The sequence below is a fragment of the Centroberyx gerrardi genome, chromosome 4, assembly GCF_048128805.1.
Source record: "Centroberyx gerrardi isolate f3 chromosome 4, fCenGer3.hap1.cur.20231027, whole genome shotgun sequence".
Classification (NCBI taxonomy): Eukaryota; Metazoa; Chordata; class Actinopteri; order Beryciformes; family Berycidae; genus Centroberyx; species Centroberyx gerrardi.
The window spans coordinates 1,433,692-1,459,475 of NC_136000.1; the positions used below are offsets into that span (position 1 = coordinate 1,433,692).

General features: G+C 44.3%; 1 protein-coding gene across 1 annotated transcript in view; it reads left to right on the top strand.

Annotated features, from left to right (window-relative positions):
• Nucleotides 1-25,784, top strand: part of cadps2 (Ca++-dependent secretion activator 2) — a 131,299-nt gene that overhangs the window by 12,140 nt on the left and 93,375 nt on the right. Inside the window, exons 2-6 of the mRNA XM_078282866.1 lie at nucleotides 8,115-8,195; nucleotides 9,789-10,022; nucleotides 11,769-11,890; nucleotides 18,530-18,641; nucleotides 21,911-22,050. Coding sequence (XP_078138992.1) covers nucleotides 8,115-8,195; nucleotides 9,789-10,022; nucleotides 11,769-11,890; nucleotides 18,530-18,641; nucleotides 21,911-22,050 — 689 coding nt within the window. The remainder of the gene's footprint in view (nucleotides 1-8,114; nucleotides 8,196-9,788; nucleotides 10,023-11,768; nucleotides 11,891-18,529; nucleotides 18,642-21,910; nucleotides 22,051-25,784) is intronic.

Sequence of the window (25,784 nt, forward strand, 5' to 3'; positions counted from 1 at the left end):
CCACGCCCATGTCTTCACGTCTCAACTCTATTCTGCTCCTGAACGAAGCTCCTCCCGTTCCATTCAGCAGCTTTTCATTTATTTAAAACTAGCTTCTCTCCTCCCTCGCTGTTTAAAAGCGGCGCTCCCCCTCCCAGTCCTGAGTATTTTCTCATAATGGAGGAATCGATGAAGCGAGCGAGTAAACTTGTTAAACTAGTAAACTTGTTAAACCAGTAAACTTCTTAAACTAGTAAACTGTTAAACTAGTAAACATGTTAAACTAGTAAACTTGCTACCTGCCTCTTTACTTGTCATTGTGGGTCATGTGACCTTCAGCAGGAGAAAGATCTGTCAAAGTGAGACTGGTAACTGGTGACACTTCTCAGTAGGTACGGTTAGCTTAGCTGTTAGCATTTAAGCACAGTGCTTTGTAATATTTGTCCTCAGTAGGCCTCCGTAGTGCAGTGGCTTTGCTGTGAGTTTATTTACAAATGTGTTGCGGTTTCTGTCGCCCTCTAGTGGTCAGAAAGTCTCACTTATTGCAGCTTTAATTTTAAGCTTTTTAGTAAGCTGTTGAATGTGAGACGTAAAAGACAAGACAAAACCCTAAATATTTATATGATAAGACGAGCTCTGTTGGTTTATTTTGCAGTGCGTCTATCTGAGGCAGCGAAGGATTAGATGTTTGGTTCCCCGACTAAAATGTTTGCACTCTGTAAGGCACTTTGGATAAAAGCCTCAACTAGAGGCCGGATGGAATCGAAATATTTCTGCGAACACGTGGAACGCCAGGCTTTTGATTCTGTGATCGTAACTCGATGTACGACTCCGTGTCAGAAGTGAAAAAACCCTTTCGCTTCATGTTCATCTGCTTTTGTTCTCTTTCTTCCTGTCCGTAACTGTTTGGCGGTGGAAGCGGCGGCTCTGACTCTCGCTGCTGAGGCTTTGATTAGCAGCTTCATGTGAAGCTGGTTGTCATAGAAATCGAGGCTCAGGCAGAAGTACAAAGGCCGGGCAGGAAGACGACATAATAGAAGTCATGGTAACAAAGACACCGTGTTGTAATGACTGTGTGTGTACGCTGGATACTTTCAGTGCATGTAAGAAAATTATATGTCTCTCTCGCTCTCTCTCTCTCTGTCTCTCTCTCTTTCTGTGTCTTTGTCTCTCTCTCTCTGTCTCTCTCTCTCTCTCTGTCTCTCTCTCTTTCTGTGTCTTTGTCTCTCTCTCTCTGTCTCTCTCTCTCTCTCTGTCTCTCTCTCTTTCTGTCTGTCTCTGTCTCTCTCTCTCTCTGTCTCTCTCTCTTTCTGTCTGTCTCTCTGTCTCTCTCTCTGTCTTTCTCTCTGTCTCTCTCTCTCTCACTCTGTCTCTCTGTCTTTCTCTCTGTCTCTCTCTCTCTCTCTCTCTCTCTCTCTCTGTCTCTCTCTCTCTTTCTAATAGGTGAGGGAAATGAATCAATTAATATTATAATGAGTATTATATCTGCAGATACAGATTTTCTTTGGTGGTTTGAGTGAAAGAGGAACATCTTGAAAAGTGTTTCTCATATTTGTTTTTCATGGAATAATTCCATGTCGTTGTGGCATAATTTTACCTGACCATTATAGGTAAAAAAAAATGTGTTGATGCTGATGTAGAAGCCGATGCCATCCTATAATATTTGGAGCATTGCTGTGTGTGTGTGTGTGTGTGTGTGTGTGGTCCTCTAAACTAAATGCAGTTCTGGTCCTTTGAACAGACCCATGCTGCCTCCACACTCAGCCTCAGCTTCAGTCGCCTCCAGTCAGTTCAGCTGAATAAATGAAAATCCATCCGCTCCTCAGCAGCAGCACAGATCGAGTCAAATTCAAAAACTTTATTGTCCCATGAGGGGAAAGTGGTTTGCAGACGGGGTGAGCAGTAAAAACAGAATACAAACACAATACAAACACCATAACAAGAAATCCCCACAGCAGGTAGCTAGAGCTGGGCGATATGTTTGAAATCAATATGATGATAATCCTAAGGATTTTTTTTCAATATTGTTATACATCATGATATGGCTCACGTATGCAAAATCACATTAAATAGTCAAATTAATGTTCAGCCAGCCAATGTTCAAGCAGCCGAAATACTCATTCACTAGAGAGAAAGCGTAGAAGATCTTTTTACTTTTAAATAAGTAAAAAAGATTTTTATATACATTACATTATTACATTTATCTTTTTTACTTTACACTTTTTAAATCATTACTACTTCACTTGTTCTGGTGTTCTTTTATGAGTTTGGTTATTTTATTTCTGTTACTGCCTCTGGGCTTCATGACGCTGAGCTGGTCTTAACCACGCCTGTAAAGCAGTTTGTGTTACATTGCTGTATGACTTGTGCTATATAAAGAAAATATGATTTGATATGGACAAACCATCAGTTGATGAAGCCTGACAGGGAGCTCAATAATCTCACTGCAGTTAATTAGATTGTTTAATTTAGCTCAGACACAAGCGAACACGCAAAGTAATGCGTGGAAACATGAAGTGTGTGTGTGGTCGGGCGGCGGGCCACTGATGCATCATGGGACTCCGTGTGTTTCTCCCTCAGTCAGACTGCTGCTGGGTAATGTGATCTAAATGAGGTCGTCACCCTCATTAGCACTGTGGTTTTAGCTAGCTGCTAGCTTCACAGCCTGCTGCTTCACTAGAGGAGAGCCACCGAGTTCATGAGGGAAATAAAAATAAATTCAATTTAAAGTGATGTGGAAGATTCTGACAATATATGAAGAAAATAGCCGTTCTGCTGATTTTGTGAAGTGTCAAGTGAATCGCTTTCTTTATGTTATTAAACCAACAAGTGTAACATCGAAATCCGGTCGGAAGAATTTCGGTGTTACACTTCAAACCAGAGGTGGGGACTCGAGTCACATGACTTGGACTCGAGTCACAGTTTTAACTGCTTGAGACTTGACTTGCTGCATGAAGAGAAGACTTGAGACTTGACTTGACTTGGGTTCTGGTGACTTGGGACTTGACTCTGACTTGTACTTTGATGACTTGAAAAGGTTTCTAAAGTCTTGACTTGAGATCTTGTGTTTGTGTAAATGACTTAGATTGAAAGTGATGAGATTTGTTCCAGCGGACGACAGAATTTAAATTCTGTTTTTTCTGAATTTGTATGGAATGATTGAATTTATTGAAGTTGAAACTGATTATAGAAATCAAACTCATGATGCTCTTACCAAGTTTTTATCCTATTAAAACCATATTGCATTGAAAAGTCCTAGATATTTAGTTTTCTTTAAGATATTAAATTGATACTGGACTCTTGATTTGTTCTGACTTGACTTGCTGTTCTACATTTAGACTTGAGACTTGACATTAATGACTTGGACTTGACTTGGTAATCTACATGTAGACTTGGGACTTGACTTGACAATTGTGCCTCAAGACTTGAGACTGACTTGGGACTCGAGCAAAGTTGACTTGGTCACTCCTCTGGTTCAAACTGAAAGGTTTAATAAACATAAAGAAAGAGATTCACTGAAACACAATTCAGCAGCAGGACTAGTTTTTTATATATAGTCAGAATCTGCTTTGTCGGCGTTCCTTTATGTGCTAGAAGTGATTTTCAGACTGTTCCTCCAGACAACGGCAGTGAATGGAGAGAGAAAAAAAACACAATTCTCCAGTCTGCTCTACCGGAGCAACAGATCACAGAATCACTGATTTTGGGGTTTTATCATGGAGGAAGAGACACGACCCAAGACACTACCAGAGCTACACAGAGATTTAAAATTGATTTGACAAACAAAAAGTTAAATTTTGACATGACCATTTTATTCGCTCACCATTACACAGATCGATAATGAATTCTAATTTCCTCCAGCGCCCTCACTGTGTTTAGCTAATTAGGGCTTGACGATCAACACACCTCATTAGTAATTACTGGATAATGACTAAACACTGTCTATTGGTGTTAGTCTCAGAATACATCAGCAGCTCGGCAGATGGGTTGACACGACATTGCTTGTGATAAATTATGCCGACTAAACATGCGGCAGTTTCAGCAGTCACCAGTGAGAAAAAAAAAATGGTCAAGTCATCTGTAAAATATTCTTAATTTCTCACTAATGAGTGCAGCCGGATGACGAGCTGAACAGGAAGCGGTGACAGAAGGCGACGGCGACGGAAACGCTGGTCACACAGCAGAGGAAGAGCGAGAACTCGTTTTCCTCTCCGATGTACGAACGGTTCATCCTGGAACCGAAGAATCACATCAGCTGCGTCAGAAAATACAAACAGAGCAGGAGGTTTACTGACAGTCAGGGACCGAGTCCAGACTCAAACCGCCTTCTCTTCAGGAAACCCTCCTGAGCATCACACTGAACAAGTTCAATACTTTACTGCCATCTCAACCTGGTGGCAGAGGTGTGACCAAGGCAATTTTCCTCAAGTCCCAAGTCAGTCTCAAGTCTTGAGGCACAAGTCTCAAGTCAAGTCCCAAGTCTAAATGTAGATTACCAAGTCAAGTCCAAGTCTTTAATGTCAAGTCTCAAGTCTAAATGTAGAACAGCAAGTCAAGTCAGAACAAATCAAGAGTCCAGTATCAATTTAATATCTTAAAGAAAACTAAATATCTAGGACTTTTCAATGCAATATGGTTTTAATAGGATAAAAACTTGGTAAGAGCATCATGAGTTTGATTTCTATAATCAGTTTCAACTTCAATAAATTCAATCATTCCATACAAATTCAGAAAACAGAATTTAAATTCAGTCGTCCGCTGGAACAAATCTCATCACTTTCAATCTAAGTCATTTACACAAACACAAGATCTCAAGTCAAGACTTTAGAAACCTTTTCAAGTCATCAAAGTACAAGTCAGAGTCAAGTCCCAAGTCACCAGAACCCAAGTCAAGTCAAGTCTCAAGTCTTCTCTTCATGCATCAAGTCAAGTCTCAAGCAATTCAAACTATGACTCACTTCTGCTTGGTTGATTGGGATTTGTTTTGGCAAGCTCAGTTTAAACAGACAGAGATGGTAAAGAATGGTTCAAATAACCAGAAGACGTAAAACACTTAAAACATTGAACACAAGGTAAGACAGAAGGTAGAAGCAATAAAATACCATAAACTAAAATAAAATACCACAACTAAAATACCATAAAACTAAGAAAAATGTACCATGGGTATAAAAACTGTATTAAACAGCCACTATACCTGTCATATTGCACACTCCCTTAGATCTGACAGACGGTCTGTAGAGTTCAGGAGGCGACAGACCGGATCAGTTCTGAACCTGAAGTTCTGAACCGCTCCAGCCCACCAGTATATTAACTGTAAATCCACTCATGTTGTTTACATGTTGACATGTCCATGAGTTCTTACATACGTGGGACAAACTAAACATCATTGCAGAACACAAAACATTTGGGCAAACAACAGCCTGACCTTGTTATATGTTTGTTTACGCTCTCATGAAGGCTGTATAGGCTGAATAGTGTCAGCATTATTGAGTGTGCCAATAAATTCAAGTGAAAAGTGAAACTCTGCCACACTGCTTTTATATTTGGATATGCAGCTTTTTCCCTCGGCCCTCCTGAGCGTCTGTTCGTCAGTACAGTACGGACAGAAGTTCCTCAGCCTTGGGAACAGTACATGTTAATGTGTGAGTCACAAACCTGGACAATATGAGACCGACCTTGTAGTGTGGGAACTGGCTGAATAGCGGTTCCAGGGCTCAGGGATTTAACAGCGTTGGAGTGATTCTTTGTGGAGATGCATTTGTATGAAATCCAGGTACAATAGTCAGTTTCACGCTGCCAAGCCAAACATGGATCCTGTGCAGCTCACAGTGTAAACATGCTGCGAGCTGCCAAGGTCCGCAGTTCAGTTCCCTGAGCAGCTGACTGAGTAGAGCAAGGCACTGACACTGAGAGGTCAGGGGTTCAATTCCCACCGCGGTCACCCGGGTTAAAACTGTTACTGTAAGGTGTTTCGGATAAAGCCTCTTCAGAGATTCCCTCTCCACCTGCGTTACGTTTTAACTCCACTACCAGCGCTGCGTCGTGTTTCCATCAGCGTTTTGACTTTTGACGGCAGGAAGAACATACACCAGAAAACAACCAATATCAACTTCATTTGTCTTTATTTCCGTGAGGGAGAACGTGTGCGTCAGCCTTCGAGAATTGAATCTCTGTGATCTTTTAGCTTGGACGCAGCCGTCTAACGCAACGCGAGCAGTGGAGCATCTTTCAGCTCTTTGAAAGGAATCACTCTATCGATCACTGACGGCCAATGGCTGCAGCGGAGCAGAGCTGTTAACCTGCCTCTTGGGTGATCGGATTGTAATCTGATCACATAAAAACCCAGGTGTAAACGCACCCAAGACGCCTTGAAGACGGACTGTAATCTGATCCACCAAACCAGCTCCGGAGGTGTCAGAGACGCTTTTGGCCTCAGAAACTACGAAGTGTGAATGCAACGAGTCTCCAATCCACATATAGAAGCTATGATAATGGAAATAAACTTTTGCATGTGGATCCAACCAGGAAGCACAAGCAGATCAAACGGGCAGCAGCAGATCAGACAGGAACGTCCTACCAAACATCAGGATCATGAGGACACTGGAGGAGACGAGGCGTTCACTGTCAGTTTTAAAGGACAGAAATATGTGGAGAGGAAGTGATTTGCATGACAATCTGGTGAGGGAAAGAGAAATCAATGCCACAGATGCATTTTAATGGCAGGTGTAAATATAATCCAGCTACAGCAGATCTGGAGTCAGGTGTGAAGAAGATGTTAAAACAGTACTGAGACCAGTGTGTTAGTTAAGAGTTGTGAGAGAAAACGTGCACAGAAACAACATTATCTAGATAAAGGATGAAGTTAGATTCCTGTTTGATCTTTAGTCTAGAATCTTCTCTGCGTATTTCTTTTCCTCTACAAGACTGAAGACGAGTCTCCAGTGTGACTAAAGGAAATGTTGGTCCATGTAAATGGAGCGGCTGATTTTTAACTGTAGGATCCATTTTGAGACGGACGCTTATCTTTCCCCGTGTCTTCATTCTGTTATCGGCTCCAGAGGTTCCACTTGTCTCTCTGGCTTTGGGGGTTTCCATCACTGCTGCTATCTCTTGGCGTTTAGACTCGTCCGCTCCATCACAGATTTGTGAAATGAGGCTCTTTCTGCCAAGTAAGCAAACCTCCTTCAATTTCCGTCCCGCTTTCATCTCTTTGAGTCACGCTGACGTGGAGTTTAACAAACGCTGCCAGTTTTACTCTGCTCAGCCGGAGGAGCGCAGCCTCGTCCGGCGCTCGCTCCGCAGCGCAGCGCGGCGAAGGCGAAGGTGAAGGTGAAGGTGAAGGCGAAGGCGAAGGCGAAGGTGAAGGTGAAGGTGAAGGTGAAGGCGAAGGCGAAGGCGAAGGCGAAGGCGAAGGCGAAGGTGAAGGTGAAGGCGAAGGCGAAGGTGAAGGTGAAGGTGAAGGTGAAGCTGCAGCAGATCGCACGTGGATGGATGTTTTACGAGGCTTCGCTCTCACTCCCATCAGTTCAGAAAGTTACTTCAGTTATTTTTGTAATGAAAATCCACCGGCTGAGCGGAAACAAACTGAAACAAACTGGAACTGATTCCAAGCGTGAAAACACAGAAACACAGAAACACACACACACACACACACACACACACACACACACACTCATACACACAAACAAACTCTATACCGTTAAGCATGTAAACTGTGGTTATAAAAATCACCTTTATTTTACAGTCTGCCTACTGTATATCTCATTAAGTATGCAGGTTGTGTAATGAAAGTAATTGAAACTCTGTTCTGTAATTGGTTGAGTGATGCTTCTGTCTTCATCCTCAGATCCTGATTGAGCGATTGAAGCTCTCATCCCAGACTCTTGCTCCTGATTGGCTAATTAACATCGTCCTTTATCCCTTTAGCTGTTGATTGGGTTATCGATACAGAACTGGGTTCACTTAAAGTCCTTTATCTTGGATTAGTTTCTCTCACTCTCTCTCTCTCTCTCTCACTCTCTCTCTCTGTCTCACTCATTTTCACCTTTTGATTGGTTTATTGACTCTTCAGCTCTCGGTCCTGTGCCCTGATTGGCAGATTGATGCATCTTTCTTCTCTTTTCTCTCTCTCTCAGCTGGACAACGTGGATGAGCAGGCGGCTCAGATCCGCAGGGAGCTGGACGGCCGGCTGCAGCTGGCGGACAGGCTGGCCAGGGTGAGAAACAACTGTCTTCTGTTCAGTGTTGAAGGTCCGGTGTGTACGGAGGTCAGACGCTTTGTTTTTGTTTTGTTTTTTTCCCCCAAATTTAAGTTTTTCTGGACACTATTAGGATTCCTTGCAGTGTTGCAGAAAAAACTGTCCAAAGTGTATTTTCGCATCGCGGTGCGTTCCCAAACAGTTCCGATTTAGAAACACACACACTAATGCCGGAAATGTACTCAAATTAGTTCATTTCTAGTGATGGGACGATGTATCGAAATTCAATATATCGCAATACAAAAATGTGACAAATACGAAAAATGAATGGTGATATCAGCTCCATACGGAAGCATAATGCATTCACTTGAGAAAAAAAAATTTCCCCTGTTTTTCTGAATTAACGAGATAATTATCTCAGAAAAACAGAGCAGATTTTTTTTTTTTTTTAAGATAATTATCTTGTTAATTCAGAAAAACAGCATTTAAAAAAAAAAATTCTGGCTGACTCTCTCTCTCTCTCCTCTTCTGTCTCTCTCCCATCTCTCTCCTGTCTCTCTCTCCTCTCCTTTCTCTCTCCCGTCTCTCTCCTATCTCTCTCTCTCTCTCCTCTCTCTCTCTCCCATCTCTCTCTCTCTCCTGTCTCTCTCCCCCCTCTCTCCCGTCTCTCTCCTGTCTCTCTCCTATCTCTCTCCCTCTCCCTTCTCTCTCCCGTCTCTCTCCTGTCTCTCTCCCCCCTCTCTCCCGTCTCTCTCCTGTCTCTCTCCCTCTCCCGTCTCTCTCCTGTCTCTCTCCTGTCTCTCTCCCCCCTCTCTCCCGTCTCTCTCCTGTCTCTCTCCCTCTCCCGTCTCTCTCCTGTCTCTCTCCCTCTCCCATCTCTCTCCTGTCTCTCTCCTGTCTCTCTCCCCCCTCTCTCCTGTCTCTCTCTCCTCTCCCTTCTCTCTCCCATCTCTCTCCTGTCTCTCTCCCTCTCCCATCTCTCTCCTGTCTCTCTCCTGTCTCTCTCCCCCCTCTCTCCTGTCTCTCTCTCCTCTCCCTTCTCTCTCCCCCCTCTCTCCCGTCTCTCTCCTGTCTCTCTCTCCTCTCCTTTCTCTCTCCCGTCTCTCTCCTATCTCTCTCTCTCTCTCCCTCTCTCTCTCTCTCTCTCATGTTTCTCTCTCTCTCCCTCTCCTCTTCTCTCTCTCTCCCGTCTCTCTCCCGTCTCTCTCCTGTCTCTCTCCCAACTCTCTCCTGTCTCTCTCTCTCTCTCTCTCTCTCTTCTCTCTCACTCTCTCTCTGTCTCTCTCTCTCTCTCCTCTTCTCTCTCTCTCCCCCCTCTCTCCCGTCTCTCTCCTGTCTCTCTCTCCTCTCCTTTCTCTCTCCCGTCTCTCTCCTATCTCTCTCTCTCTCTCCCTCTCTCTCTCTCTCTCTCATGTTTCTCTCTCTCTCCCTCTCCTCTTCTCTCTCTCTCCCGTCTCTCTCCCGTCTCTCTCCTGTCTCTCTCCCAACTCTCTCCTGTCTCTCTCTCTCTCTCTCTCTCTCTTCTCTCTCACTCTCTCTCTGTCTCTCTCTCTCTCTCCTCTTCTCTCTCTCTCCCGTCTCTCTCCCGTCTCTCTCCTGTCTCTGCTGTAGGAGAGGAGATACCCTAAGTTTGTCTCGGCGGACATGGAGGTCCTGTTCGTGGAGGAGCTCCGGTCTTCGGTGAACCTGCTGATGGCGAACCTGGAGAGCCTGCCGGTCTCTAAAGGAGGACCGGACTTCAAACAGAAGCTGAAGCGCTCGTCCATGAACAACTCCTTCCTGGACATGGGAGACGAGGGAGACATCCTGTCCAAGTCCGACGTGGTGCTGTCCTTCACTCTGGAGGTGTGTGTGTGTGTGTGTGTGGGGGCGGGGGGGATACACTACCAGTCAAAAGTTTGGACGCACCACATTTTTCTTTATTTTTACTATTTTCCACATTTTAGAATAATAGTAAATACATCAAAACTATGAAATAACACAAATGGAATTATGCAGCGACCAAGAAAGTGTTAAACAAATCAAAACTATCTTATATTTTAGATTCTTTGCCTTGATGGAAAGGCAAAGGCTTTGGAAAGAAATTCATACATAGGATCAACTTCACTATTTATATTTGTCTAAGAAACTCATTTCAAGCATTTAAGCAGAAGCCTTTAGATCAGAATGCTTTAAGAGAATGAAACAGAACATTCAGTCAGGTGCAGACTCTGGACTGTAGTGTGTAACTCAGAATATATCACAAATATTATGGAGTGATATCAGCGGCACAATTTGAAAGCTTGAAGCTAGTTTTGAGTCTTTGAATTATACATAAAGGATTTTTGATACATGCTGATTTATTAATGATGACAACAGTTTCAGTGTGAAAGACGGCCTATGATTGGTTTGGATTTCGACAGAGGGCGGATGATTGGCCGAGAGCAAACGGTCCCGCCTCCAGGAACCACTAGTTTACAAAACCTGAAATTAAAAACTGATCCCCCATGGAAGCTGGCAGAAATCCCAGGATTCATTATTATTATTATTAAACCTTTAGACAGGTGATCTCACTGAGACACGGGGTCTCGTTCTCAAGAGAGACCTGGTGATTCATAACTCTGAAAATGAACTCATGAAACTTTATGAAGAAAGTCCTGAAGCTTTACATGTAAAGGTTTTGTGATTTCATTGTGTGACCATTAATCAGACTAAACAAACATTAAGTTACAAGCTTTCAAAAATTTCTCATAAGTACTCAAACTGGAATTATGAAGACAGATTTTTTTCTGTTTGAAGTGTGCAAAACTTTCTTATGACGACGGAACCTGAAACACAAAGAGCAAATTAATTCCCACAAAGTTTAAAAACGTCAGTGAGAGTGATTCTCTCTGAAGCTCACTGAACCGAACATGACGATGATGACGATGATGATGATGATGGCCACAGTGTGATCTAGGCTGATCTAGGCCAATATTCGATAATATTGAATATTGCAATATTTCGTGAATATCTCAATTTTTGTGAATATTGCAATATTTTCCACGATATTGAATACTGAATACCTGGAAATAGCAGGAATGAGCAAAACACCAAATGGCCAGAGTTTCCTCCAATGCTTGAATAGTAAGATCAAATTTCAAGGCTATTATTATTTATTATTAATAATGATTAATTGTTAATTATTATTATTAATATTATTATTAATAGCCTAGAAATTTGATGTAATTTAGAAGAAATAAAATAAAATATATTTTAAAAAAAAACCTGGAAAAAAAGAACAAAAAAGACCTAAATATTAGGTGTGAAATATCCCTGTTTATGTAAGTCTGCAAAATGCAAACAAAATTGTCTTTTTTTTTGTTGACAAGTATTTACCTTTTCCACACACCAGCTGCAGCCACAGCTACAGAACGGGTCTGTGGTAACATGGAATTGAAATGTATTTATTGGAGCCTGGCTCCTGTCCTGATAAGCGGCTCCAGCCGGCTTCATCTCCCATCATGCATCTGCAGGTGGGAAGTCTGCCGCCGCCGTGACTGACTGACTCCATAGTTGTTTGGATGTACAGATAAAGCGGAGAGCACGGCCGTATCTCCTCTGCTGTTTCAGATAGTGATTGTGGAGGTTCAGGGTCTGAAGTCGGTGGCTCCCAACCGGATCGTGTACTGCACCATGGAGGTGGAGGGGGGGGAGAAGCTGCAGACGGACCAGGCCGAGGCCTCCAGACCGCAGTGAGTTCACTTACTTCAGTTTGTCTCTCTGTTTCCACGCACACTAATAAACCATCATAGTCCCGCTAAGGCCGTTATCGCATTCTGAGAAACCTGATGAACACGGCAGGTTTTTGCCCGATGTTTTGAATTGTTTACCCTCAGTCTGATTCCTTTAGCTTTTACATCTGAGCATGAGACAGAGAACAACGTCCAGGAAGCAGAAACATCTCACAGCATGGAGACCAGGAACTCTTGGACTGATGGACTGAACTTTTAATGAGACGGAAACCTGACTAGATGAAAATCACTTCCTTAAAGAGAGAAATCAGCTGTGACTGAATCTTGTAAACCAGGTTTTCCCTGTTATCACATTACTAGAGCATGGAAACACATCAATCGAATTATCAGCATAACCTGATTATTCTCAGTTACTGGGTTATTAGTGTGCATGGAAACACGCTCAATGTTTTGTTTATTATACTTATTATCTAAGTTTTGGCTTAGAACTTGATGGCTCATGGTTTCCCGTCCCTGCAGTGCAGCATGTTGTGTTAAAACACTGTAGTCCCGCCAGTTACTTTGTTTACCTTGTGATTTACTGGATTGCAGAGATTTTTTTTTCATTCTGAAATGTTCAGTCTGAGCGTCCAAGGACTGAGCGTTAACTGAGCTAAACAGAGTTTTGAGGCTGCAAAAGTTTTGTTTAGAGGGATTTTAAATTAAATTAAATGTCTCCATGATGCTGAAATGCCAATATTCTACAATTATTTATTGTGGAAAGTAAAATTGTGATTTCCAGTTATACACAAATAATTTGACAGCCCTGGATTAGATGGTCAGATAAATAAAAGGTTGCTGGTTCAGACAGGTGACAACAGACAGGCGGTCGGTGTCTGTTGTCTGTCGGTGGCTGTCGAGGAGATTGAACCTGTGACTTGTCAGTTACAGGACGGTCTCTCTGTCCGCCGGCTCGCCCTGCTGCAGATCAGAGTTTCCATGACGACGTGTTAAAGCACCGGTACGCCCGAAAGCAGAACTGTCATTGTCAGTTTGGTAGCTTGAGTGGTTCAGTGAAGGTTTGTGTCACCCGGAGCGCCGGGCCGCTGATCTCAGATCAGTCCCACAGTGTTCGCTGCTAATTTACTGAGGAAGCTTTGTGTTTACAGCAAGTTTACAGCTTTGACTCTCCACTCCGAACCGGATTATCCCTCGAGCTTTTGAAGATGAAATAAATCCGCGGACCCCGGTGAACAGCGTCCTTAACACCGAACCTGATACTGAAACACAGGAGACCCGGAGCTTTGAAATGCAAACAATGCCGTCGCGCTCGGCGGATTCAGACCGAAGACGAAGACTAAATGCCACATTTTTATGTAACGAGGGAAGTTGACTCTCTGTCTGAAGCTTCCACAAACACCACATCCTGCTGCCTGGAGCCACGGCTCGCATTCTTATTCAAGGCTATTAAAGCGAGGATATCGGTCCTGTTATGTAATAGGGACGGGAGCTGGGGAGGGGAGGGGAGGGGAGGGGAGGGGAGGGGAGGGGGGGTGGGGGGGGGGGGTGAACTTCTCGCTTGTCAGCCTCTCCTCGTCAGTCGGCTCTTGTGCTGCAGGAACACACCGGTTTCTAGAGGAAAGCCCGGCCTTCTTTCTGCTGGACTGACTTCAGGCTGCAGGAGAGATGGGAGGAGATTAGATGGTTTACAAAACGCTTGCTGGAGGAGTTTGTTTTCAGCTGGAACCTGCTGGGGGTTTGAGGCTCACAGCTGCTGTCGATTTAACAAGTCACTTATTATATTCAGTCTTAAAATCCTATTTCTCAAGTGAATGAATCTGCCACTGGAGTCAGAGGATTTCACTTGCTTCCAGCGTTGCTCAACTCAATTTTGCGGACTCAAATGACAATAATTTGTGATCTGAAAATTCTGCAAACAAGTTGTTTCTTATTTTTCCAATTTAAAGGGTCTATGTGTAATATTTCTGCTTTACTGAAGCATAATCTGACCAGTAAATATCAGCAGGTTCCTGAATGTTAGAGAGCGAAACAGAGTGAACAGATTTCTGCAGTCAGAAACACAGGAGCAGCCGAGGCTGAAGGCTCCTGCCACACCAAGGTCCCTTCAAAAATCTGACAATTTGTTTTTGCCTTACTTATCGGCAAAAAGCACACATCTGGAAATATAATTTGAGAGTTTCTTACTAATCTGTAGGGTGTTCTGGTAAATTCGGCATGTATATAATTCTCTGGACCGGCTCATTTATGCTCCGGGGCAGTGGAGCGACTCCTGACCTTCGATCTGTTCCAGCAGAGTCGTGACGTCAGGATCCTGATCACAGCAAACGTCCATCGAATATTAAAAAAAATGCTCTAACTGGGTAAAACCTGACAGAAGGTTGATTGTTGTTGATGTGAAACTGTCCGACCTGCCCACCATGCTGATGCTGGTCTCTCTCTACAGAGGGCAGAGTGTTGTTGTCATGACAACGCTGAGCGATAGAGGCCAGCATCGGACCAGAAACTACACAGAGACCCTTTAAGTGAATTAATGTGTCGCTGGGCTCAGAGGATTTCAGTTGCTTCCAACGTTGCTCAACTTGTGTCAACAATTTTTTGGACTCGAATGACATTATTTTGAAAAAAAATTCTTAAAACAACTTTTTATTTTTTTTATTTAACCTCTATCTAACCAAATACTCCAAGTAGGGTTAGGTTTTTGGGTTGGGGTTAGTCCTTTATTTCAGTGGTTCTCAACCTGGGGGTCGGGACCCCTCAGGTGATCGCAAGATGATTTATGGGATAGGAAAGAAACATATTCCTACTGTGAAATACAGAGTAGTTTTCAGCCTCAGAATGAAGTGAAAATAAATGAAAAAGGAAAATTTTAAGGGGTCACAAGCCAAAAAGGTTGAGAGCCGCTGCTTTTTCTAACCAGATAGTCCTGTTGAAAATAAGAATCTGTTTCTCAGGAGAGAGCTGCAAAGAAAGCATCATGACGAACTCAAAAAGGCATTTTCTCATCCTACTGGGACATTTTTAAAATTGAAAACAAGATTAAATGACTATTTAAGGTGGATATTTTTTGCAGTAACCCTGTCAGTTCTGCCGTGACGTTCGGTGCCGCTGGAGGAACTCGTCTTGCAGCATGAGCCGAGGAGAAATCCCCTCAGCTGGGTGAAGTCATCAGATTCACGGCTCTCTGACCTCAGCAGCGTTTACCTCCGTCTCGCTGATGTTCCTCTTGTTAGGGTTTCGTCTCCCACATTCAGGATGGATTAATATATTCTGCCTTCTTCACCCGGCATCCATCATGTCTCCCTGCAGATCGTCTGTGTTGCAGGTTTTGTTGTGTGGCATTATTCATTGACGTCGTGTCCCCTGGAAAATTACAATGCCTCTTCTCTAACGATGAGCTGATGGACTCGCGGCCTCGTGTCGCGCTGAGCGCTCTCTCTCAGGCCGTCGACCGGCCGGCGGGCGGCGGGGGGGCGGCGGGGCAGCGGGGGGGCGCGCGGTAATGAGGCTGCCCTTTCACACGCTCGGGCTGGTGCAGGGTTTCTGAAGGCTCAGGCTGAGAGCGCTCCGCCCGCCGCGTCACCAAATAGTCCCAATTAGAGGAGGAGGAGGCGGCTGTAACATCACCTGATGAGCCCGGTGTTGAACAGGGAGCCGCTGTACCTGCTTCACTGTAACCTTCTCTATAATGAGCTGCCCCCCCCCCCAGTAAGACACCCATACTGTTAATGACATCTTGGTTAACTGTAATTACACGGACGACTTGATTAGCTGTGATTACATGGTCACTCATTCGCTCTGATGACTCCTGCATCTGTAGCACATCAGCACTTTAATTGCCAAAGACCTTTTGATTAGTAACACCATTAATTATTTGGTAATGTCAAGCATGTGCTGCACTTCTGTCTCACTGAGGTCCAGCTGCCTGGAGGAGAAGTTCACCTTTAAGCCTCAGCCTGCAGGCTGTTTTATCTGTTTTATCTGTTTTAAAGTAGCTTTCAAACAAGTTGCCTAAACCTTCCAGACAATATGTTAGATTAATTACAGTATGAAGGCTTCTGTTCACTAAAGGCTCTGAATATCCATGGATAGGCTGTCCTTACTTTAGTGCACTTTGGTGTAAGGACATATTACCTTAAGCTGAAAAAATAAATTGCTCCGCCAATGTTTTTGTAAAGCAGAATCACAAGTGCTTAATAAATGAAAAGTGTTTCCATCACAGACACAAACTGCAGGTTCTACACAGATATTTTGCCTTCTTGAAGAAAGTAACACATACAAGATGTAATTCAGTTTCAGTCGTTACTGCCCCGCGAGGGAAATTTGTTTTCAGACAGATTTTAGAATTAAAACACACAACACATCACCACATCATATACCATACACACAAATATCAGTTGATAACACCAGACAGAGAATCAATAGTGCAGAAAAATTCACTCATCAGTGCAAAAAGTTCTTATCCAGATATAAGACTCTGCATCAGTTCCTGTGCAGTCTGAGTCTGACTGCAGAGAGGATCCATGTGGTTCTTCTCACAGACAGTAAACCAGATGCAGCAGCGAGTTTCTTCCTCCATCGTCTTCTGAAGGTTTTGAAGCTGCTGCAGATTGTGTTTACGGTCGCCGCCATGTTGACATTTTTTGGAGCTGGAGCAGCCAAAGAGAGGCAGAGGGGCGGAGCCAAGGTGGAGGGGGCGGAGTTTGGGTCGTCCGCAGAGCCGCAGCTCCGGTCCATAATCGGCGACCTGTCAATCACTAGGAAAACAACCTGTTTTAGGACAACATTAGAAGAAGTGAAATTATCTACTGAGACCAAAACTGTATTGAAGAAGTTGGTTGTGGTGCGTTGACTTGATGGAGTTGGAGGTTTGGAGTCTTTCTGGACGTTAGAGGACCTGCTGCTGGACTTCAGGACCTGCTTCAGGATTCACCTTCAGGGTTTGGCTGCTCGGTTCTTTACCGTGAAGCGTTCCTTCTGCCCGGCTCACACCGAAACCTTACCGGCTGTTTCCACCAGGCCGACCGGTCCGGCTTCAGTCCGAGTTTAGTTTAGTCCAAGATAAAACTGTGATGAAAGCCAGTCATCGTTTCACCACACACGCTAAATGGAGGTGAGTGAAGGCAGCAGAGGCCGGAGCGCCGCGGTGTGTTTGTGTTTCTGCTCCTCTGTCGATCTGCTGTGTGTGTGATTGCATTAAAAATAAAAAGCTGTGTCTGTCTGTTGTGTGTGTGTGTGAACTGAATCCACCTTTCTGCACAATGTTGCCTTGGAAACTGGGAAAACTGAATACGGAGCTCGGCTTTGCTTTGTGCCCTCCACAAGTGAAGGGGTCACTTGTCATCTGCGGGCCGCCACACACACACACACACACACACACACACTCACACACACACAGAATCACACGTTTTGACATAAACACAAATAATCACGCAAGCAGCGCTTTCAAAATGGCCGTGTAATCTGTCAGTCTGAGCCGCAGAGCCGCCGGGCTCCATTACCACCGGCTGGAGATGAAGAATAAGTGCTTCTTGATAACAGTCATCAGCGATGCGACTGTTTACAGCTCCGTGTCCCTGAGACCCAAAGCACAGTTTATGTGCCGCCATTAGAGGAAACGCTGCAAAGTGAGCTAAACTGACCTCGTGTTAGAGTTAACATTATAGACGCTCAGGTCGCGGTAATCGTCAATCATCAGTAATCATCATTAAGAATGTGATACTTGTATTACTGTCTTGTGTATTGGCTGCTATATGCAAATATGTGGTTTTTTTATCCTGCATTGAAGTTTCTGTAGATGGTAGAGAGGAGACGATCTGTTTCTCTCAGGATACGATTCAATATGTGATCTGAGCTTCAGGATCAATACAACCAGGATACGATGTGATCAATAAAAGTTCAGTGACAACAAAGTCTGACTGTGCAGAATTCTGTTTATTTCTGAGACACAAATCTTTCTAGCGATGCCATTGGCTGCTAGAATGTAAACAACAATTTGAAAAACAACTAAGATGAAGGAAAAATGTCAAATATCTCCTAATGTGATGAAAGCTGGAAAACCATCTACTAGAGATGGGACGATAAATCTAAATTCAATATTTCTCAATACAAAACTGACAATCCGTCTGTTGTGTCAGGAACATGAATGGTGATATCAGCTCCATGTTATTCTGCTGTCAGGAACATGAATGGTGATATCAGCTCCATGTTATTCTGCTGTCAGGAACATGAATGGTGATATCAGCTCCATGTTATTCTGCTGTCAGGAACATGAATGGTGATATCAGCTCCATGTTATTCTGCTGTAGTAATCACTAATGAGACTCTTGACCATCACAGTTTCACAAGCTCTCCATCCAAATTATATTATTGTCACTTTGTAATGACATTTTTAAATTGTTGTTTACATTCTAGCAGCCAATGGCATCGCTGGAAAGATTTGTGTCTCAGAAATAAACAGAATTATTTTTTTATTGATCACAGCGTATCCTGGTTGTATTGAATCCTGAACCTCAGATCACATATTGAATGGTATCAGGAGAGAAACGGATCATCTCTACCCCCCCTGGTCGTTCGACAGCAGCTGTTGTCTATTCCTAGCAGCCTGTCAGTCTGTATTAAAGGGGAACCTTTGTGTTTCAGATGGGGCACCCAGGGGGACTTCACCACGACGCACCCCCTGCCCTCCGTCAAAGTGAAGCTGTTCACGGAAAGCACGGGGGTCCTGGCCCTGGAGGACAAGGAGCTGGGCCGGGTGAGGCACCGCACCGCACCGCACCGGCCCACCCCGCACCGCACCGCCCCACACCGCCCCGCCCCGCACCGCCCCGCACCGCACCACACCGCACCGCACCGCACCGCACCGCACCGCCCCGCACCGCCCCGCCCCGCACCGCACCACACCGCACCACACCGCACCGCACCGCCCCGCACCGCACCGCCCCGCACCGCACCACACCGCACCGCACCGCACCGCACCGCACCGCCCCGCACCGCCCCGCCCCGCCCCGCCCCGCCCCGCACCGCACCGCACCACACCGCACCACACCGCCCCGCACCGCACCGCCCCGCACCGCACCGCACCGCACCGCACCGCACCACCCCGCCCCGCACCGCACCGCCCCGCACCGCACCGCCCCGCCCCGCCCCACATCACTCACACCACACCTACAAACAACATCAGCGTTTATTTTTAACCGCTTAGAGTCTCAGATGGGCGGGGTTAACCGCATCAGGACGGTTCAGAGAGTCAGATGACCGGTCAGACTAAACTGACTTTCTGCTCCTCATTGTGTTTTCTATCTGGTAAGCCCCACCCATCTGGTAATTCAAAGAGGTTAAAACAAACACTACAGCCCACCACCACTACACCAACAGGTTTTCACAAACACTAGGAAGTATTAAAGTGGCATTATAATATGTAATATAATCTCTAGTAGGAATTGCAGCAATATTGGCAGAAGCTTATCCTCCTACACAGGTTTCTACCTTTTTTCTTTATCAGTTTAATCACTTTTTATTCTTTGTTTTTTCTCTGTAAACTAACAGGTAAATTAACTAATTGACTCAAGCTAACTGTCTCACTGATTAACTACCTAAATAACTATTGAACTAACTAACTAACTGACTAAAAGACTCGGACAGATCTTTATTAAGGCGAACTCGATCACTGCAGCCGTCCCTCTGCAGTGAGACCAGCTGCAGGTGAGATCAGTCACTTCTGATCCCTTTTACCCCCTGCTGGTCCTGACAGCAGAACCCATCAGTCACTGTCAGAACGAACACTGGAAAAGCTTTGAGAGAGTCAGCAAGCCGCCAATTGAAGGGGATGAATGTAATTAGAGCTGCTGGTTTCTTTCAGGCTTTTGAAAATCTGAAATAGTCACAGAGGGATTTTTGACAGCTGAGATATTTCAATCCTAAAACTCGACACAGCCGTCTGGTGACAGCTGCGTGGCCTGTGTAGTGTTGCTCAGAATCAAACTGCAGATGCCCGCTGTATTAATCACTTGTATTAATCACTTGTATTAATCACTGCTGCATCAATATCTTTACTGCTGGTTACATCACTCTCGCACTTTTCCATTTCTTATCTCTCCCTCGTTCCTCCTCTGTCTCTGACATCGATGGTATCTCCATTATGAGACTCTGATAAAACAAGGAGCTGCAACAACATCAGTCTTTCTCACACACACACACACACACACACACACACACACACACAACCCCACCTCCGCTACTGTTAACCTTTTCTTTCACACACAGCAGATTCGCCTGTTAAAAGTCAACACTGTGTCGTGTTTATATATTTCTGCACCCGTCAGAGTTCATTTAACACAACTGTCCAGCCAACACTCATCAACTCACAGTAAATGTCTCTGAAAAATCAACACTAATTAACACTGGAAAGGTTTCTTTGACATGACTGTAAGAAGTCATGGAGCAGCCAGGATGTGACATCACGACTGACCTGACCAAACCCACCGCAGACAAACCAGTCCATCAGTCCACCAGACCCTGACCTGCTGTCAATCACCAGCAGCTCTCCAGATCTGAGGAAACTGACATGAAATGAAACTTTCTGATTGACAAGATGTTATTATTATTATTATTATTATTATTTGGTCAGTGGGATAACTTATGAGTGTTATTACTGTCAGCTTAGAGGGAACGTTGGTCCTCAATTATATTTTCGATATATCTTTCAAATAGATTTCTGCTGGATCTCTGTTCTTCAGTGTAATGATCTGGTAGAAACTTCCAGACCAGCAGCTGGACTCTCTTGTGTCTGTTATCAGAGATGAGCTGTCAGTCAGATGGACGACTTGCCGACACTGCTAATGTTTTGCTGACTGACGCAAATTGACTCAGACTTTTTACTTTATTTACAGCAGACGCTCCCTGCCGTCCCGCTGCAGCAGCTGTTGGTTTTTTGTTGTTTTTTTGTGTTTTTTTGACGGGGCGGCTGAAATAGTGATCATGATGACATATTTAGAGTATTTATCGGCTGATTATGATCGGTGGCCGATCGATCGTTGCGCCCCTAGTGCTTATTTGTGAACTGACTGGTGAACTGCAGACAGTGATCTGGCATCACACTCTGTAGTTCTGACAGCAGCTGACAGGAGGTTCGGCCAGCTGAAACTCTCCAGACGTCCTTGATGTTGGATCTCATTAGCATGACTCATGAGAGCTGTGGATACAATCTATTTACCACAACACACACACACACACACACACACACATCCCTCCCAGCCACTGTGGGTAAGCAGAATCTTGCATGATTGACTGGAAGACAGACAGGTCAGTGCGTGTGTGTGTGTGTGTGTGTATGTGTGTGTGTGTGTGTGTGTGATGGAAGCAGACAGATGAAGGACACACTGACTGTAAACAAATCAACACTGCTCCTATTGCTAGGCTCTCACAAGGCAGGAGGTTGTTGGTGTGTGTGTGTGTGTGTGCGTGCGTGCGTGCGTGCGTGCGTGCGTGCGTGCGTGCGTGCGTGCCTGTGTGTGTGTGTGTGTGTGTGTGTGTGTGTGTGTGTGTGTGTGTGCGTGTGTGTGTCTCACAGGGATAGAAAGGTGAGGAAAATTCTTCAAAATGAAAGAATGAGAAACTTTTGCTGCTTCTGACTTGTAGTTTTGGGAGCAGATTAGAAAGTGTGCTGCTGTACAGCAGCAGATAAGATGCAGTAGCTGTTACTGGATGGTTTCTAGGGGATAATAAAGTGGTTGCTAGGGTGTTACTAGGTGGTTGCTATGCAATTAGTAGTGGTTGCTAGGGCGAAAATAGTTGGTTGCTAGGCAATTACAAGTGGTTGTTAAAGTGTTACTAGGCAGTTGATAGGCAATTACTAGTAGTTGCTACGGCATAACTAGGCAATTACCAGTAGTTACTGGGGAGTTACTAGGTGATTACAGGTCCTCGATACGGTGTTACCAGGTGGTTGCTAGGTGATTACAAGTCATTACTAGGGTGCATGTATATGTCAACAGACTGTCCCCCCCTCCCCCCCCCCCCCAGGTGGTGCTGAACCCCACCACCAACGGGCCGAAGCAGGCGGAGCTTCACCGGATGGTCGTTCCTAAGAGCAGCCAGGACACCGAGCTGAAGATCAAACTGGCCGTCCGCATGGACAAACCCCCCAACATGAAGCACAGCGGGTGAGTCGGGGGGGGGGGGGGGGGGGGGGGTTTACTTTATTTATCCAGTGAAAGTTGGTGAACTTCCTGCTTCATGCTCATTTAAACTGGTTCCACGCTCACACTGGGAGCCGCCCAGTTCAGCCAGTTCTTCATCATCATGTTAGAAGGCAAAAGTTGGCAAATTTCAGTTTTTCTTTTGTGGCTCGGCCCGCAGCGGCTCACTGCCTCTGCTGCAGAACAGTGAATACAGTGTGAGAGCGGCTGGGCGGACAGGCTGCTCTCCCATTGGTCCTCATGACCCACTTACTGGTGACATCATCCTGGTTCCAGACGGCAGCAGAGGGTCAAACCTGCGACCGGAGCGGAGCGGCCGCTCAGACCCCATCGTCAGTTTCCTGTCAGACGACTTCTTGTTGCTCCTCACATCGTCTCCTCTGCTTTAACTAACACTCAACAGGTGGCAGAGAGAGAGAGAGAGAAGTAGTAGTATCAGTAGTAGTACTAGTAGTTAGTAGTAGTAGTATCAGTAGTAGTACTAGTAGTTAGTATAGTAGTAGTGGTGCTAAACAAATAAGACCTCTATTTAATACTTTTTAAGTCCTTAAATTTTGATTATTTTGAGACTTTTTCAGACTTTTCAAGATCCAACAGACACCCTGCTGAGAGAGACATACACACACACACACACACACACACACACACACACACACACAGTGTTCACAGTACTGTTTGCAGGTGGACAGCTCCCCCTGCTGGTTACATGCAGGAAGGTGTTTGCTCTCTGGATGTCATCAGATGATTTTTGGAATCTGAAACACTTCTTTTATAAAGCGGTTAGTTCTGCTCTTCTCTCTGAGTCACATGCAAAGCCGTAAAACAAACACCTGTAACTGCATGACAGGTCATTTAAATATTAATGATGATGATGAGTGTCGGTGGCAGCGGGCTTTATATACTGTAATCAAGGGCGGATATTTCATTTCACTGTTGGGGGGGACAATAAACAGAAAAATTTCTCAAGAGCAATTCCTGAAGGGGACACCAAAGGTGCCGCCAAAAGTACTGTTGTATTAAATGTATATAGAGGTCCATTATGAAACATTTCCATAAGCACTTCATTCCTTTCTTATGAAGATTTTATCAAATTGCCTTTGATATTACTGGGGTCTTTCTACTTGGCGTTTCGGTGCACTGAAAAATGATCGGATGTCTGTTTTTCTTTTCTCTGCCATTTTAACTGACCTGGCTGGCTGACAAATAGACACACACACACACACACACACACACACACACACACACACACACACACACACACACAGCATGCAGGTTATTTACAGTAGTAGGTGAGATGCAACACCCATTAACTGAACTAAAGCTAATATATGCCTAATTAGATTTAGTTTTCCCGAAAAAGCAGATCTCTAATGTTTTGCTGTCAATGTGTAAAAGTCCAGAACGCTATGAAGCTTGCCAGAAACTTACTTATATTTAACATAATGTTTGTTGTAATTATGTCTTTTTTATTAATTAAGTCTTCATTTATTTCCAAAATTATGAACAAAATAACATAGTGGCAGCCATTTTACATGCAGTAAGAAAAAAATAATATACTTAGAACCTAATTACATAGGGTAAGTTAATCTTAAATATTATATTATAGAAATATTACTGTTACCATCTACAAAAGATAAAGTATTTTGGTATGAAATCCCGCATTTTAATTTAACCAAGTATCCTGTATCATAAATACATGTCTGGCATTTGTAACAAACCAAACCGCTTGAAAATCGGTCGAAAATTCAGTGAGTTATGATGATTTTAATAGTGGACAGACCTCCTGCCTCCATACACACACATGCATTAGGAGACGCGGCTCCGTACCAACACGCTGACGCACGAGATTCAACCGCGAGGTAACGGAACAAAATGTAGTCTGATTACAACTGTGAATGTGTTTTATTCTATTGAGTGGTAGAAGTAAAGAAAAATGTCTGACACATCCTTTGTTTTAAGTTAACCTCAGCTACTTACTGGAGGTCTGCCACCACTGACACACTTCCAGAAATCCTCCACACACACTCGTACCGAGGGCTGATGTGTGTGTGTGGGGGTTCGGGGAGGCAGGTAGGCAGTGGACCAAACCACTGTGAGGCATATGAGGGGGGGACTCAATCTTTCGAAACTTAAAAACGCATTGTTTTGCGTCTATAATTATCACAAGTGCTTTCAATGCATATTATTATATTATTTAAAATTATATAGTTATGTTTACAATGATATATTGAGGGGGACAACTCTCTGTTAGTCCCAGGAAGGGGGGGTCCGGACCCCCCTGTCCCCCCCGTAATTTCCGCCCCTGACTGTAATGATATAATACACATGCACACATGTGACTGCATAACAGTTCATTTAAATGTATATGATAATGTATAAATGCACACATCTGACTGCGTAAAAGTGAATTTAAATATTAATGTGCTAACTGAAATTCACTCTACCGCTACTTGTTTGTTGCTTAGCAACCATGTTGTTTAGCTGCTGGTCAAGAGCGATACTGCCTGGCAGAAGAATAACTTTATGTTCCCTTCATTTTACAAACATGTGTTTTGTGTCTCTGACCTGTTGTGTGAAATACTGAATGTTTGGAGCCTCCGGGTTTCTTTGAATAATCAATCAGGTAAAAAAAGCCTGAAAAGAGAAAATAAAATCATCATTTGTGGTGAAAGGTTTCTGCCTGCAGCAGGACAGCAGAACTGCTGCTCGTCCCAGCTGATGCTGATTCAGGAATGTTTTAGCATGAGTGTTATATTCTGTATTTCAGTCAGAATCTTCCTGACAGCAGGTGTTGGTGCTCCGGGTGTCAGGTACAGCCGGCTGATGCTTTAGCTGTGAGGGTTAGAGAGTAGTGAACCAGGCAGAGCTTGTACTGTGAGTCATGTTGAGTCATTGTGTCGAACCTGTTTAAAAGCTTCTAGTCTTCATGAATCAACGGTTTTTAAAGGTCCACATCATGTACAGCAGGACTCCCTCTCCTCTGTGATGATAAAGCAGTTGGATGTGTATCTAAACATGGTGAAAGTATCAAAACTAAATCCACACAATCCATATTAGAAAAGCGAGCCTCTAAACGAGCCGTTTGGACTTCCGTAACTTTGTGGCGTCACAAAGGTTCGCTCATTATCATTTCTGTAAGAAATAATAGACTAACAAAGTGTTTTTTTCAAAGCGGTCGAGCGGTCGTCATTGTCCAATCGGAACAGAGGGTCGTTAATATTAATGAGCCTTAAAGACACGGAGACAGAAACAGCCTGTTCTTGGTAAGGCTCAGAGAGATGCTGGAAAATGAACGTGGAGAAATGGATTGAGAGTGTTTTTCCCACGGGGCAGCCGAGGGCGTCACGAGGCAAAGTCAGTCAGTCAGTCAGTCAGTCAGTCAGTCAGTCAGTCAGTCAGTCAGTCAGACAGTCAGTCAGTCAGTCAGTCAGTCAGTCAGTCAGACAGTCAGTCAGTCAGTCAGTCAGTCAGTCAGTCAGTCAGTCAGTCAGTCAGTCAGACAGTCAGTCAGTCAGTCAGACAGACAGACAGTCAGTCAGTCAGTCAGTCAGTCAGTCAGTCAGTCAGTCAGGTAACACTTAGTGAGATGATGCTTCATCAGTTGGCCTCTAGAGGGCGTCTCTGACTGTGAGCTGCAGTGTTTCCATACAGAGGCACAACATCAGAAGTTGCTCAGTGTGTAGAAATGGATCTAAATG